Source organism: Balaenoptera borealis (genome assembly GCF_965194805.1).
Source record: "Balaenoptera borealis genome assembly, chromosome: 14".
Taxonomy (NCBI): domain Eukaryota; kingdom Metazoa; phylum Chordata; class Mammalia; order Artiodactyla; family Balaenopteridae; genus Balaenoptera; species Balaenoptera borealis.
Genome location: NC_138875.1, coordinates 166,133 through 180,607, shown reverse-complemented (window position 1 = coordinate 180,607; position 14,475 = coordinate 166,133). Strand labels below are relative to the sequence as shown.

The following is a 14,475-nucleotide window of genomic DNA, read 5'->3' as shown; positions in this document are numbered from 1 at the left end:
CCCAGTTCAGGGCACGTTACTGTTATTTGCTTGTTTAGTGATTGGTTGGATTATTTTAGTGAAGTCTATTCTTGCCCTGCCCCCTGCCACACACACGCACACACACACACACACACACACACACACACACACACACGCACACGTGTTCAGCCCTTGCCGCTGCTCCTCTAAGAGGCCCAGTCACCCTGGTTTTGGTAGCACTTGGGTCTCTTTCCCTGACCGAACTTTGAAACTCCTCTAATTGCTGGCTGATTGCTCTGTTGTTTTCAACTGCCCTTGGGCATAAATTCCTCTAGAAACCAGTCCAGCCACATTGTGGCTCTTAGGATGGAACAGTTTCTGAGGTCGGTGCTGATATTTGTTCTGACCCCAGGAGGGCTCCTCCAGTTCTGTACCCCAGTTCTCCCCTGCAAACTGGCCACCCCACAGCCTAGGCTGTGTCTTCATTAGATCCACAAATGTCCTCTTGTTTCCCTTCACTGCAACCTCTACCACTCTTGAGAGCACCCTTGGGTTTGAACGTCACCATTTTCTGTTGCAAATGAAGTCAGTTCCCCTGGGAAGTGATCAGGGGCATCTCTCTTACAGTCTGCGTCTCCCCTACACAACACCTCTGTGCCAGGGCTCTGGGCCTGGGGGTGGGGCAGTGGCAGGCTCCTTCCTTGGTCGCCCCCATTCTCTGAGCTGAGTGCCCTGCAGAGAGACGGGGAGCCAGCGGGCGGGCCTCTCTGTCGTCTCTCCTGGCGTGGAACCACCCTCACAAGCTGGGGCGAGGGCTCTGGGGGTCCCGGCGTTCTCAGGGCACAGCCTCCATTCCACTGCAGGAGTGGGGGCTGCGTGGGAGCAGGTGCCCCTCTTCCCAGCCGCACTCCCCGGGGACTCAGCCCACGGGCACAGGGAGCCCCGCGTTGGTGGCTGCAGCCTCGGGAGCGCAGCCCCCTCCTCGCTGAGCTGGGACGCTGCGGGAGTCTTGGTTCAAATACCAAAGACTCTCCTTTTTAAACCAGTTTCCACAGATTTTCTTGAATACGTTTTTCATTTTCTGTTGTCCTTAGGAGTGTTTCCAGAGGCTTTAAAATGGTTGTTTTTTAACGATTTTCTCTGGTTTTGCTGGGGAGCTGGCCAGCTGAGCTCTGCTTGCTCTCCTGTGGGAAGCCAACCTCCTAGTAAATTTTTGTGGTTTTTATTTTTACAGGACTTGGGCTTTTGTGGTTTACAGCCCTTGCCCTTGCGGTGGCACACGTGCACGGGTGGGCGTCAGGAGGAAGGGCAGCCCGGGAGGGACAGGCCTCCCTGCCCCCAGCACGTGTCCCCTTCTCCCCCCAGGGCGAGTGCTCCCCCAGGTGCCGCAGCCTCTTTGTGCTGGAGACGGTGTGCGTGGCCTGGTTCTCCTTCGAGTTCCTGCTGCGCTCGCTGCAGGCTGAGAGCAAGTGTGCCTTCCTGCGGACACCGCTCACCATCGTCGACATCCTGGCCATCCTGCCCTTCTACGTGTCGCTGCTCGTGGGCCTGGCGGCGCGGCCGGGCGCGGGCGGCAGCAAGCTGCTGGAGCGCGCGGGGCTGGTGCTGCGGCTGCTGCGCGCGCTGCGCGTGCTCTACGTGATGCGCCTGGCGCGCCACTCGCTGGGGCTGCGCTCGCTCGGCCTGACCGTGCGCCGCTGCGCGCGCGAGTTCGGGCTGCTGCTGCTCTTCCTCTGCGTGGCCATGGCCCTGTTCGCGCCGCTCGTGCACCTGGCCGAGCGCGAGCTGGGCGCGCGCCGCGACTTCTCCAGCGTGCCGGCCAGCTACTGGTGGGCCGTCATCTCCATGACCACCGTGGGCTACGGCGACATGGTGCCGCGCAGCCTCCCCGGCCAGGTGGTGGCGCTCAGCAGCATCCTCGGCGGCATCCTGCTCATGGCCTTGCCCGTCACCGCCATCTTCCACACCTTCTCGCGCTGCTACTCAGAGCTCAAGGAGCAGCAGCAGCGCGCCGCCGGCCCCGAGCCCGCCCTGCGCGAGGACAGCGCGCGCTCCGCCTCCGCCACGGAGGACGACGGCTCGCAGGGCCCCGACGGCGCCGGCCCGGCCGGGGACTCCGTGGCCGGGCCGTGGGCATCCGCGGGGCCGCCCTGACCCGGCGGGGCCGCGGCACCGGCGAAGAGGCTGCTCCCCCGGAGCGCCAGGACCAGAACCGCGTTCTCGCCTCCCGCCGCGCACGGAGGGACAGGGACGACTCTGGGGGCGCGGCTCCCTTTGCCGTGCATGTTGCTCGACCCGCACAGCCCGGAACTTGGCCCGGGGCTGACCCCGGCCTGAATCGGGGGTCAAAGCCATCCTGTGCTTTGAGTACAGAGCTGACCTCCGAGGAACATCACCAGCCCGCTCTCCGCTTTCCTTGTGTCTCTGGAGTTTTGCGTCCATGATGGCCAGCTAAAAATAAATGCAACGATCCCGGAAGCTCCAAGCCTGTAGCAGATGCCAGAAGGGCACACTCGTCCCCAGGCCTCACCTTGACCTTCCCCTGCTCGTCCCTGGAGAGGGCGCAGCCCCTTCCTGATCCTGCCATGTCACCCACGGTGGGCCGTGCCCCACCAGAGGGGTCTCCCCATCACATCTGCAGAAGCCCACGTCCCTGCCAAGCGATAGGGACAGAGGTGTGACACTGATGCGCGCAGCACCCCGGTTCCTTCAGGGGCGGGCCCCAGCCCCGACCTCTGACCTCCCTTCCCTGGCACGAGCTCCGTGGGGATCTTCCGGGATCCCTCCTCACCTGTTCGCCCCTGAAAACGCCCGGCAAAGCTGAAGGCCTGCACGTCAGCCGGCCCCACTCCTGCCCTCGGGCGCCTCGGCCCCCCGCCCCCGCCCGGGGTGACTGCGCTGCTTCTCTGGAGGCGAGAGGACTCTCCGCTGACACGTCGCTCCTCAGCCAGCACGGCTGGTCGTCCGGGAAGAAACCGCTTCCTCCTGCGGGGCGGGGAGCCTCGCCGATTTTCCCTCCAAGGGTTCGGTCAGCGGTGGAGTGACCCAAGGCAGCTGTCCCCTGTCCTCCCCCCCTCCCCGCCCGCTGCAGTGGCTCTGAGGGCACCCAGGCGCCCTGCAAGACCAGAGGCCACCTCGGGTCACGGGATGGGGTGCCCGTCGGCCGTCCTGCTGGGAACCGCGGGGGTGTGGGGAGGGGCGGAGCGCCCGCCGCTGGCTTGGCCGTGCCGTCTCCCCACCGCCACCCCGACCCCCCCACACGGTCCCGCCGGCTGCGCTCTGGCAGGCTCCGCTGGCTGTGGCCTCGGTTGCCCATCTGGGTTGGGGGCCGGGAAGTGGCCAGGTCCCCGCCAGCCTGCTCCCTCATACACGCCAGGGAAACCCGGACTGGAGACACCCCTGTGGGACAGCTCTGTGCATTTCCTGCAAGACGTGGTGTTGCCGTCGCTGCTTCCTTGGCCACCTGCTGAGAACGCTGGAAAGCACTGCGGGAGGGAGGGCAGGAGACTGAGCTTGCGAGTGCAGCTGTCTCAACCCCCCCCAAGTGCTGGGCAGAGAGCGATGGTCAGTTCCCGCCGACTCACGACGCGCTGACGCGGGGGCACTGGGTTTGGGTTGCCCTGGCCACCAAACCAGTGGGGCAGGCTGAGTGGGCCAGGCACACTCCTCTGCACCTCAGTTTCCCCACCGGTAAAACCAGCGTGATCCCCAAGCACCCGCTGGCTCCACAGCCCCAGGATGCAGGATCCTGGTCCCCGCCAGAGCTCTCCGGTTGACCCCCAACGTCTGTGAAGCGTTTAAGGGGGTGACTTGTGTCTGTGACACTCCAGGAATCAGCCAACACTCCCCTTCCCCTCAGGGCTGCTTTCTGCACAGCTGTGCGTCCTCCCTTGGGCCCGAGGGGCCCTCCCCCACCCCCAGCTGACCCGCGTGTGCCACTCAGACTGAACGGGGCAGCTCCGGGGCTGAACGTGCTCCACTGTCAATGTTGAGGGTTGGAAACTCCCATGTTTGCTTCCAAAATAGCCCCAATTCCTGTACCCCTTATCTTCGGGGAAAATGCATCCCCCCCGCGCGTGCGCGCGCGCGCACACACACACACACACACACACACACACAGTTTCTTCTTGGCCAGCTGGATACCAGGGCTGGGGTGGCGAGGGCAGCTCGAGAGCTGTGGGCAGGGTGCCGGCACCGTTTGCAGCTCTTTATCTGCTCTAAGCTTTCAGAAGCTCACCTGAATGAGATGGACTTTCTCACGCACCCCAGGAGCTGGGGCAGCAGCACCATTTTGTTCCCATTTCCAAAATGCTATCCTTGTTGAGAGGAAGAGCTATAAAAAAATAGGACATTTAGGGTTTTGGGGAAAAAGTGACCTTCATGTATTTTTTTCACTAGCAGCCCCACTTCTCGTGGGGCTGTTAGAAACGTCTGCCCTTTCCCCGGTGGATGGCTGTGCCCAGAGCTCGGGGTTCCGAGCTCTCCTGGCCGGGGCAGCAGCTGGGCTTGTGACTCTGCTGTGTCTGAAGCGCAGCTCTGGGGCTCGCTCCTCGGGAGGACACAGGGGCCGCGTCAGTGCCGTTTCTTGGCTCGTTAGTGAAGTCCCCAAAAGGCACCCTCATATGTCTTTTTGGTTTTTTACTATTTGAACTTACGGCCTTAATTTTTAAATTAAAAGTTATTTTCAATTAACACATTATCAGAAGGAAAACAAAAATCCACCCCCAGAGCAGGACCCCTGTCCTGCGTGATTCAGTACACGGGCTCCAGGGTCCACACCGAGGCTCCCTGCTGCCGGGGGCGGCCACGTCGGATGTCACCACCTTTGATCAGCTCACTCAGACTCTCCGAGGCCAGCGCTACAGGCTGGGGTGACTGACTCATCGAAAACTTTAAAATATATCGCTTCCATGTATTTTGACTTTGTTGATTTTTTTGGTCTTGCCCTCAGCATAAATACTCTCCGTGAAAAAAAAAAAAATGCTCGGTACAAACGGATCCAACCCTACTTGCTACACAGAATTACCGGTTTTCCTTGAAACACTTTTTTTGGCCTTTAAAGGAGACACTCCCCAACCTTCTGAGACATCCCGTCGTTAAGGGAACTGTGCGACTGGCGGAGACCCGGGCGCCACCACCTCGCCCCGCCTGGCCCTGCTGGCGCAGGGCGGTCACTGTCCCCGGGGGCCTGAGGGAGCAGCCCCGGTCTCACAGGGGCCGGAACTGTCCCCCGAGGAGGAGACGCTGGCCCAGCCCTTCCCTGGGGTCCCCTGAGGTGAATGAGGACGAGACCGGTCCTTTACTCTGCCCTGGACCCCCCACTCCGACTCCACTCACAAGGCCACACTGGATCCGCGAGCAGTTTATTGAATTAAAGCCACCCTGACAGAATCACCAGTGCTCCCACACATGGCATGTAAGTCACCCCTGCAACCGGTAATGTTTTAATTTGGAGGCAATGACTGCTACAGACATCTCCTTTCATTTTTTAAAAATAAACGTTTTCAAAGCATCTTGCAGGCCAGAGAACTAAGCAGGATCCTCAAACAAACATTCAGGAGTTTTTGAGGAAAACTCAGGAGGAGGAAACGGCTCCGCACGCCTTCCACTGGCCACGGCAGATGCTGCAGCTTTGGCACCAGCCCCAGGACCGTGGACACTACAGAGCCACCCCTCTGCCTGGGGGAAGGGAAAGCGCCTGCGGGAGCCGTGTGGAAGCATCTAAATGCTCGCCCTGCGGGGCCTGGAGTTGGAGCAGGGCCGCTGGGCACGGCTGAGATGCTTGTGTAAACCGAAGGGGGACCAATGCCAGACCAGCAGCCCCACCACCACCAGGCACAGCGGATGCGGAGGGCTGCACGGGAGGGGGGGGGGGCGGCAGAGATGCCCTGCACAGCATGGGGACACCTGCCTTGCTGTCCCCTGCCCTGACCCGCAGGCATCTCCAAGCCTGGAAGACAGACACCTAAGGCCGTATCTGCAAGCACACGATTCCCAGAGGAAAGGGATGCCGGTGCGGTAGCCCTCTGTGGGGACGGCCAGGGGGTCTGCCCGGCCCCAGACCCGGGCCCTCGGCCTTCCCAGGCGGCCCTGGGGGCTGCTGCACCTGCCGTGCCCCAGCACCCACGGAGAACCCAGGCCCCGCTCCCAGCACCCCGGGGCTCACACGCCCGGCTGGAGACGCTGGGTCCACAGCAGCCCGCCCAGGAGGGGCCGGCAGAGCCGCAAGGCCGCTGGGGGCCCTGGAAAGGTACCTACCTAGGGTTTCGCAACCAGAGCCCTGTGATGCTTCGGTACCTCATCCCCACGTGTCCCGGGCCCGACACTGCCGTGAGTCACCCACAGCCAGTCTGAGGCTGCGGGCTCCGTGGGCTGGGACCCGGGCTCTCCTGGTGCCGTTTCTCACTGCTGCCCCCCGTCTCACCCATCTTGGGGCTCCCCAGCCCAGCTGCAGGCCCCCTCGGCCCCATCAGCCACGTCGAGGCCACGGGGGCTGAGATGTGGAGGTTTCCTGAGGTCCTTGGTCCTGCAGGGCCCAGGGTGGCCTCCTCCTGGTATATGAACATGACCCAGGCTCCAGCCAGCAGTATTTTGAGCCAAAGTGGGAGAGGAGACCTGCTTTTCCGTCACCTTGAGAACAGCAGGTGCCCAGCCTGGGGGGAAAACCTGCTCACACGAGTCCTGGGTAACAGAGCACAACGTCGGCACCCAGGCCCCCATCACCCCCCGAGAGCCACAGAAGCTGAGCAAGACCCCAATGGCTGGGACCCTGTCTCGGGGCCGCAGCACCCACCTGCCCCACTCGGGGAGGACAGGTGGCCGGGCCGGAGCCCACGGCCCGTGGTCCCGCATCCTCATCCTCCCGGCTGCCTCAGAGGGCCTTGGCGCTGGCGGGATGCGCCGCGTGGGGGGCTGGCTTCAGGGGGTGGCGGGTGAACACGTAGGCCTGCCCCAGGATGGCCAGGTCCACCACCACCTGCAGCAGCCCGCACACGGAGAACTGCAGGGGCGCGCCGTTCAGCAGGAAGTAGGCCGTCTTGAAGGTGTCGCCGCTCGTCCACATGAGGACCATCTTGATGCTGTGGAGAGAGAAACGGTGGTCAGGGCTCACAGACCATGGTTCAGGGGTCACAACCCTGGGGTCAGGGCTCACAGACCATGGTTCAGGGGTCACAACCCTGGGGTCGGGGGATATAATCCAGGGGTCAGGGGCCAAAATCTAGGGGTCATAACCCAGTGGTCAAGGGTCATAATCCAGGGGCCAGGGGACATAGCCCAGGGGTCAGGGGGACATGCCAGGCCTCGGCCCACCCTCCCGTCCCTCCAGTCCTGGCCACGAAGCCACCGCGTGCACGGCTGCAGGGACAGGAAGGCCCTTCGGCAGGAGCAGCCTCAGCTCTCCGGAGCAGGGGAGGGGCCGGCACAGGGGCCGAGCCCACACGGCCTCACAAACGTCCCCTCCTTCCTGGCTGCAGGCACATCAGGTGTGTGTCCCTCGGGAGACATGCTGTGGCCTCAGACGGGAGAGGGAAGACCGCCACCTCCTCACGCCGCGTCCCACAGGCTGACCCTGCAGCACGAGAACTGGCCTGGGAGGGGCGGCCCTCTGCCCCACACACCTGCACCCAGGGGTGCTGAGAAGGAAACCAGAGGCTGCCGGGCAAAGCAGGGTGATGCGGGCTTCTCCCGGGAATCCCCTCCCGGCCAGGCCCCTCACTCAAAAGACAGCCTGAGGGCGATTCCATTCCTGGTCATTGGTGCCACTCCCAAAGTCTCAGATCGGTCCGTGTGGCACAGAGCGGCCCCGTGTCATCTATCGCTCACGTCTGCACACACCTCTCCACACACAGCATCTAATGCCTGGCTTGCCAGGTAACGAGCATCAGCACCATCGTGTTTTCCTGCATAAAGTGTTTAAATCAGACCCACTTCCACAGCAGGCGCACACTACATGGCTCACTAAGCCAGACCACGGTTTGAGGGGGGGCTGCCTGTCACAGGGAGGAGGTGAGGACCCTCAGGGACAGGATGACACCAGGCTGGGAGCCGTCTGTGCCACAGGCAGGGCAGGCACTTTGCGCCCCTGAGGTGGCCCTGGTTCACCCCAGAGCTGGGAGGCCTCCGACCCCAGGTCAACTCTTATCAGTAAAACCAGGCGAGGAGCCCGTGGCCCAGTGCAGGGATGTCCACGTCCCCTGCTCTGCCCACCGGAGGGTCAGCCCGACCGCGCAGAACCGGGACAGGAAGGGGACAGCTCCCCTGACCTGCGCCCACGGCGGCTGGAGGCTTCCATGGTCCTCAATCAGGAGAATGACTCAGGGCTCGGGGAGGCCCAGAAGGCTGGTTCCCGTCGACCCCGCAGCCGGCCCACCCGTCTCAACAGCCCAGTGCATCTCACTTGGCCTGTCATGTTGACTCACATGGCGTTTAAAGACTTTTGTTTTTAATTAGCTGATAACTAACTGCATTTAAAAATCCAGGTTATTATATATCATCAGTCCGTTTTCTCTGGCTTTCAACATTTATTTGACTTTGGTTTTTAGCAGTTTGTGGTGTAATGCATGTTTGGGACTTGCTGAATATCTTAAATCTGTACGTTGATCTTGCATCAAATTTGGGAAGTTTTCAGCCATTATTTCTTCAACATTCTTTTCTGCGCCACTCTTTCCCCTCTCCTGTGGTCTCAGGTGACACAAATGTTAGATTTCATGGTGCTGTCCCTGAGTCTATTCTCTTTTTTTCCCCCGATTTTTTTTCTGTTGTTCAGAATGGATGACTTATATTGATCTTCAAGTTCATTAATTCGTCCTCTGTCATCACCATTCTACTACTGAACTACTGAAGTATAGTTTTTATTTAGCTACTGTATTTTTCAATTTAAATTTTTCTAGTTGGCTTTTGTTAGAGCTTTTATTTCTCTCCTGAGATGGTCTGTCTTTGCGTTCATTTCAAGAGTGTCTGCTATTGCTCCTTAGAGCTCAGTTATACTAGTGACTTTAAAATCGGATAATTCCAGTATATGTGTCACCTTAGCTGACTGTCTTTCGATTCTTTGTTGTCTGTTGATTGTCTTTTCTTTTGAGAGTTGTTGACATTTTCCTACTCTTCATGGTGAGTAATTTTGGTTTATATCCTAGACGTTTTTAACATTATGTAAGGAGACTCTGTCTTGCTTCAATCCTGTGGAGAATGTCGTTTTTTATGTTCTACCAGGGAACTGACACGGTTAAGTTCAAGCTGCAAGTTCTGGCTGGTTTTCAGGGGCTACGGCTCAATTTCAGTTCAGTTTTCAAAACCACTGCGGCGCTATTCGTATCTGCACTGTGTGGGCGGCCCTCGGTGGCCAGGCTGGGACTTGGGTGGTGGTCTGCCCCACAGGTCCTGGAGGAGAGCCCTTCCTGCTCCTCAGACCAGGCAGAGCGGCTTCTCTCGGAGCTTTCTACCCAGCACACCGTTCCGGACTTGGGGCTGTGCTCGAGTCCCAGGCTGGCAGATGTGAAAAAACAAAACACCTCGTGTCATTCATACTTCCTCCCCGCAATCCGTCTGCTCCAGCACCCAGGCTGCTCCGTCCGTCCCGTCCAGATTTGTAGCTGCACCCAAGGGGAAAGACGGGCCCTTCACGGAAAAGATCTGAGATTAGTAGCATTCCATCACTGGCCACCCTGTGCCCCGTCCCGAGTTCTGCTGGCCTTCGCTGACTGGTCCCTGTGGGCACCTGACCTAGTAGACCCTGGACAACGGCTGAGGAGCAGCAGGGAGAATGCCTCGTTGCTGTCATCTCTTCTACGTGGCATCTGTCACCGCAAAGTTGTGCCTCTCTCTCCGTCTGAATTCTGTCCTGCTCTGGTGCACCAACTCGGAATTTTAGAGTGAAGTAGCAGTGTGACAAATGGTCTGTAGGTGACTCTGCATCACGGCCCAGGGACACAGGGGACTGGACAGGGGCCGCCCACGGCGGCGCGGGTCAACCTGCACACGTGGAACCCCGGGGGGATTGCAGAGGCCGGGCGGGAGGGAGATGCACACGACACGGTGGAGAAACGCACCAGAGCGACAGCTGTGGCGGGAGCGGTGTGCGCCGGGGACTGGGCACCAGGAGGCTGCGGGCACCTGGGCAGACCGGAGCCAAGATCCACCCATCCGAGCTACAGACATGCCCGGCCTGCCAGCGAGGCTGCCCACAGCTTTCCACAGCTCGGAGCACTTCCATTTCAAAGGAAAACCCACACCCACAGAGCAAGCATTTCAAGGAGAAGCTCCGACAAGCAACCGCTATTTCTGCAAAAGGCCGTAAAGACAGGAAGAGAACCAACGAGTCATAAATGAGTCTAGTTCTATTTTACAGAATTGGGAGCTGAGGCACAGTCTCCCCCAGAGATACCCGAACTTAACAGGAGACCCAAAGACCCTCCCTCCAAAAACAAACAACACGGGGTGGCCTGTGCGGCCCCTGTTATGGAGGAGAGGCTGAGACACAGAGAAGTCGGGTGGCTCGCCCAAGGGCACACAGCGAGTGCCTCGCACTGTGGGAAGGGCTGGGGAGGGGGCGGCAGGAGGCACAGCTGGAGCCTGTCCCGGGCTGGTGTCCCTCTGGGCCCTGAAGGCACAGGTGCACCTTCACCCCGGCAAGTGGAGACGTGAGGTCATCGCAAAGAGCTGGGCCCTGCCTGACGCACACGAACATTTTTAGCTGCCCAGGCGCCTCCCCGGCCCCGGCCCCGCAGTCGGCTCTTGCCCCGGGGGCAGGAATCCGACAGGCCCCACCACCAGCCCCACGTGTCGAGGGCTCGGGGCAAATATTAATCAAGCTGCTCCCAGCCCGTCTGAGCAGAAGACCAGTGCCAGCCTGAGCGATGTGAGCCCTCGTGCAGGGCGCTCTGGACATAAAAGCTCGTGCCTCGCACTCTCTGGTCACCCCAGACCCTGCGGTGCCCTGTGGACGTGTGCCGAGCCCAGGCCCATTCTCCCCACACGGGTGTTAGGTCTTCCTTTACCCTCAACAGCTATCGGGCGGGGCGAGCCCCAAGGCTTGGCTACCACCGGCCAGCAGGCCAGGGACGTCCTCGTGGACACCACATCCGGAACTCGCCTGCTGCGCACGGCTGGGTCTCCAGGAAGACCCCTCCTCGAGCAAGGGCTCAGCCGGCCCAGGGCTCCGATGATGCCGGGGGCGCAGGGCTCAGAGAACCTTGCAGAAGCTGGTCTGGGTGGGAGGGGAGACTGTCCCCAGGCTGCATTCCTCCAGCTCAGGGGGCGCCTGGAAGCTGGATTCCTTTCTCTAGGTCCCTCCTCACACTGGTCCCCAGCTGCTGCCTCAAGTGCCTGGCCCTCCCCGCCCTCCTGCTATTTTAATCCGGGCTCCCGTTACCTCATTCTTGGCTCCAGCATTTTTCCTCCCAAAGTGAGCAGGCAGATGACTATTCCTAAAATACCTCTCACCTCATCCTCGCCCCACCCGGCCGTCCAGAAAGCCTCCGCCCAGCCAGGGGCCGCGAGGTGAGAGCCTCACCCCTGCGCCTACCCCGGCCCCGCCAGCAGCCCACACACCTCCCCGGCCCCGCCAGCAGCCCACACACCTCCCCGGCCCCGCCAGCAGCCCACACACTTCCCCGGCCCCGCCAGCAGCCCACACACCTCCCCGGCCCCGCCAGCAGCCCACACACCTCCCCGGCCCCACCAGCAGCCCACACACCTCCCCGGCCCGGGCCACACCTACCCTCCTGTCCGCCTATCCAGAGCTCCCCGAAATTCAAACCCTACCCGGAAAACATCCCACAGGAGTAGGTCTTTGTGACCGTGGGTCACAAGAAACAATGGTTTCTTGGGTGTGACATCCAAAGCATAGCAATTTTTTTAAAAGATACATTGGACTTCATCAAAGTCAAATCTTTTGTGCTGCAGTGTGAAAAGACAGCATACAATGGGAGAAGATATTTGCAAATCACATATCTGGTAAGAATAGTTAAAGATCTCTACAACTCAATAATAAAAGACAAATAACCAAATTTTTAAATGGGGAATGAATCTGGATAGACCTTTCTCTAAAGAAGACGCACAAATGGCCAATAATCACAGGAAAAGGTGTTTGATGTCATTAGTCACCAGAGAAACAAATCAAAAGCCACAGGAGATCCCACTTCACACCCACGAGGATGGCTACAATCAAGAGGTCAGATGGTAACGAGCGTTGGTGAGGGTGTGGAAAAGCCAGAACCCCCGAACACCCCTGGTGGGAACGGAAAATGGTGCAGCCACCAACTTAGCAATTCCACTGCTAGGTGTATTCCAAGACAAAGGAAAACGTATGTCCACACAGAAACTGGTACACAAATGTTCACAGAAGCGCTGTTCACAACAGCCAGAAAGACGGCGAACCCAAATGTCTACCAGCTGAAAAAGAAATAAACAAAACTCCATCTGTCCGTACACTGAAATACTATTCAACCTTAGGAAAGATGGACGCTGACAGATCGTACGTGGACGGACTTTGGGAACCTTATGCAGAGTGAAAGCAGCAAAGGACCTCGTATCGTCTGATTCCATTTACATGACGTGCCCAGAGCAGACAGAGCCGCAGAGACAGAAAGCAGACCAGTGGTTGCCCAGGCCTGGCAGCGAGGGTGGGGGAAATGGGGAGTACTAATGGGTATGAGACTGCTTTCTGGGTGACGAAAATGTCCTAAAATTAGATTGTGGTGATGGCTGCACAACTCTGTGAAAGTCCTAAAATCCACTGAATTGTGTACTTTAAATGGCGATGGTGTGATAGGTTACATCTCAATGAAGTTTTTTTTTTTTTTAAAGTTCCAGGGCTTTTGCTGAATTCTAATTCCAGCCCTCCTCGTCCATCGACTGGACCCTGGGTGTGGCGTGTGCGCACACGCGCAGGGGTGTGTGGCGTGTGCGCACATGCACAGCGGTGTGTGGCGTGTGCGTGTGCCCCGTGGCGGAGAAGCACGTGCGGGAGCCCACACGTGCGCCGTTACCACGTGCACCACGCATGGCATTCTCCATTCACACCACTGTGGGCTTATTACGTGTCAAGGACGACAGAGGAAGATGAGTAGGGGGCTGGGAAGTGACATACGTGCGGCCCCCGGGGGAGACGCCGCCCTGATTCCCGAGCAGCCAAGGCTCCAGGCGCCCCGCTCCAGGTTCAAGGGCAACGCCGGAGCCGGAGCAGGTGGACACTTCCCGGACGCTGCCTGTCAAGGCAGGAAGTGTCCCCGCTGGGACAAGGCAGCGGGCGGGGCGGCCCCAGCGGCTGCGGCGCCTCGGCATCCCCACCACACCACGGCGGCCACACACACACATGCACCTGCACACACACACGCACGCGCGCACACGCGACCTCCTCTCGCGGCCCCTGCTCGTCCCCGGGCTTCCCGCCTGCCCCTCCCCCTCCTCGATCGTAACCGGTTCCACGGCTGGTTTTCCCCACGCTGGCTTCCTCTTCCCGTCCCAGCCGCCCCCAGGCTCTCCAGTAATTACTTGTTGGGGAACATCTTCCGATCCAGCAAAACGCGGAGGAAGGAGGAGGAACTTCACTCACAGTCGGCCTCTTAGGGCCGCTGCACTAATTAGTAACATGAGTCAAAAGCTGCAGCACTTTCTATTACTGGTTCAGAAGCAACAGTCACTTAACATTTTGTAAAGGGAAATCATCAAGTATCTCTTGCATTTCCTCCAAGAAATGTACGTGTGTGAAAATGTGTGTGCATGTGTGTGTGAGCATATGTGCACGTGGTCTGTGTGTGCATGTTTGAGAATCTGCGTTTGGGAGTGTGGGAGTGTGTGCGTGTGAGCGTGTGCACACGTGTGTGTGTGAGTTGTGTGTGTGTGCACACACCTGTGTGCGTGGGCTCACACCCTCTGAACGCGTCCATGGGTAGGCCCTTCCAAGCAGGTCCGCAGGAGACGAAGTTGGTCCTCGAATAGGACCTCACAGCCCCTTCCCTTCTTACACCTCCTGACGGTCTTCTGTCTGAAGCAAGCTGAGGCTGAGTGTCCCGCAGCAGATCTGTGGTGGCCTTGACCACAGGGCTTTGCGAACCCCAAGTCCCAGTGGGTCCAGGGCGTCTCCATCATAGAGAAGGTCGGGGGATGAAGCAGCCCTCCCGGCGGGCTCCCTGAGGATGCTGGGTCAGGCCACGCAGAGCGGCTGCCGGGAAGTGGGGACGAGGGCCAGAGGCAGCCCTGACAACAAGTCCTGCGTCCAGGCCTGGGTTCAGGAGAGCGAGGGAGGCCTCTGGTCCTCTGCTTGGGACGGGACGGGCCAACCTCAGGAGGCTCCTGTGTCCATGCCGAGGGGGGCTGACCACGCAGCCGGCTGGGGGGTCCCGTGCCAGGGCAAGTTCTGGGCTGAACCCAGGCTGAACCGACCCCGCTAAGTGCCCACAGGGAGCCCCAGCCTCTGTCTTCCAGGCTGGGACGTGGAAGGCGGGAGGGGAGCTTCCCTCACGGCCCCACCCTCCTCGCTCCGCCCAGGAGCCCGAGACCCGCCCCACAGGA

General features: G+C 59.9%; 2 protein-coding genes across 12 annotated transcripts in view; one reads left to right on the top strand and one right to left on the bottom strand.

The window, feature by feature from the left end:
* The window catches only part of KCNG2 (potassium voltage-gated channel modifier subfamily G member 2), a 66,915-nt gene extending 64,399 nt beyond the window's left edge, over positions 1–2,516 (top strand). For all 8 annotated transcript variants that reach the window (XM_082355644.1, XM_082355647.1, XM_082355645.1 and 5 more), the window contains one exon: positions 1,327–2,516. In XM_082355644.1, coding sequence (XP_082211770.1) covers positions 1,327–2,115 — 789 coding nt within the window. In that variant the 3' untranslated portion in view covers positions 2,116–2,516. The remainder of the gene's footprint in view (positions 1–1,326) is intronic.
* Positions 2,517–5,308: 2,792 nt separating this feature from the next.
* Positions 5,309–14,475, bottom strand: part of SLC66A2 (solute carrier family 66 member 2) — a 48,791-nt gene continuing 39,624 nt past the window's right edge. For 3 of the 4 annotated variants that reach the window (XM_082355652.1, XM_082355654.1, XM_082355653.1), the window contains one exon: positions 5,309–7,040. In XM_082355652.1, coding sequence (XP_082211778.1) covers positions 6,833–7,040 — 208 coding nt within the window. In that variant the 3' untranslated portion in view covers positions 5,309–6,832. The remainder of the gene's footprint in view (positions 7,041–14,475) is intronic. The other variant, XM_082355655.1, reaches the window with a different exon arrangement.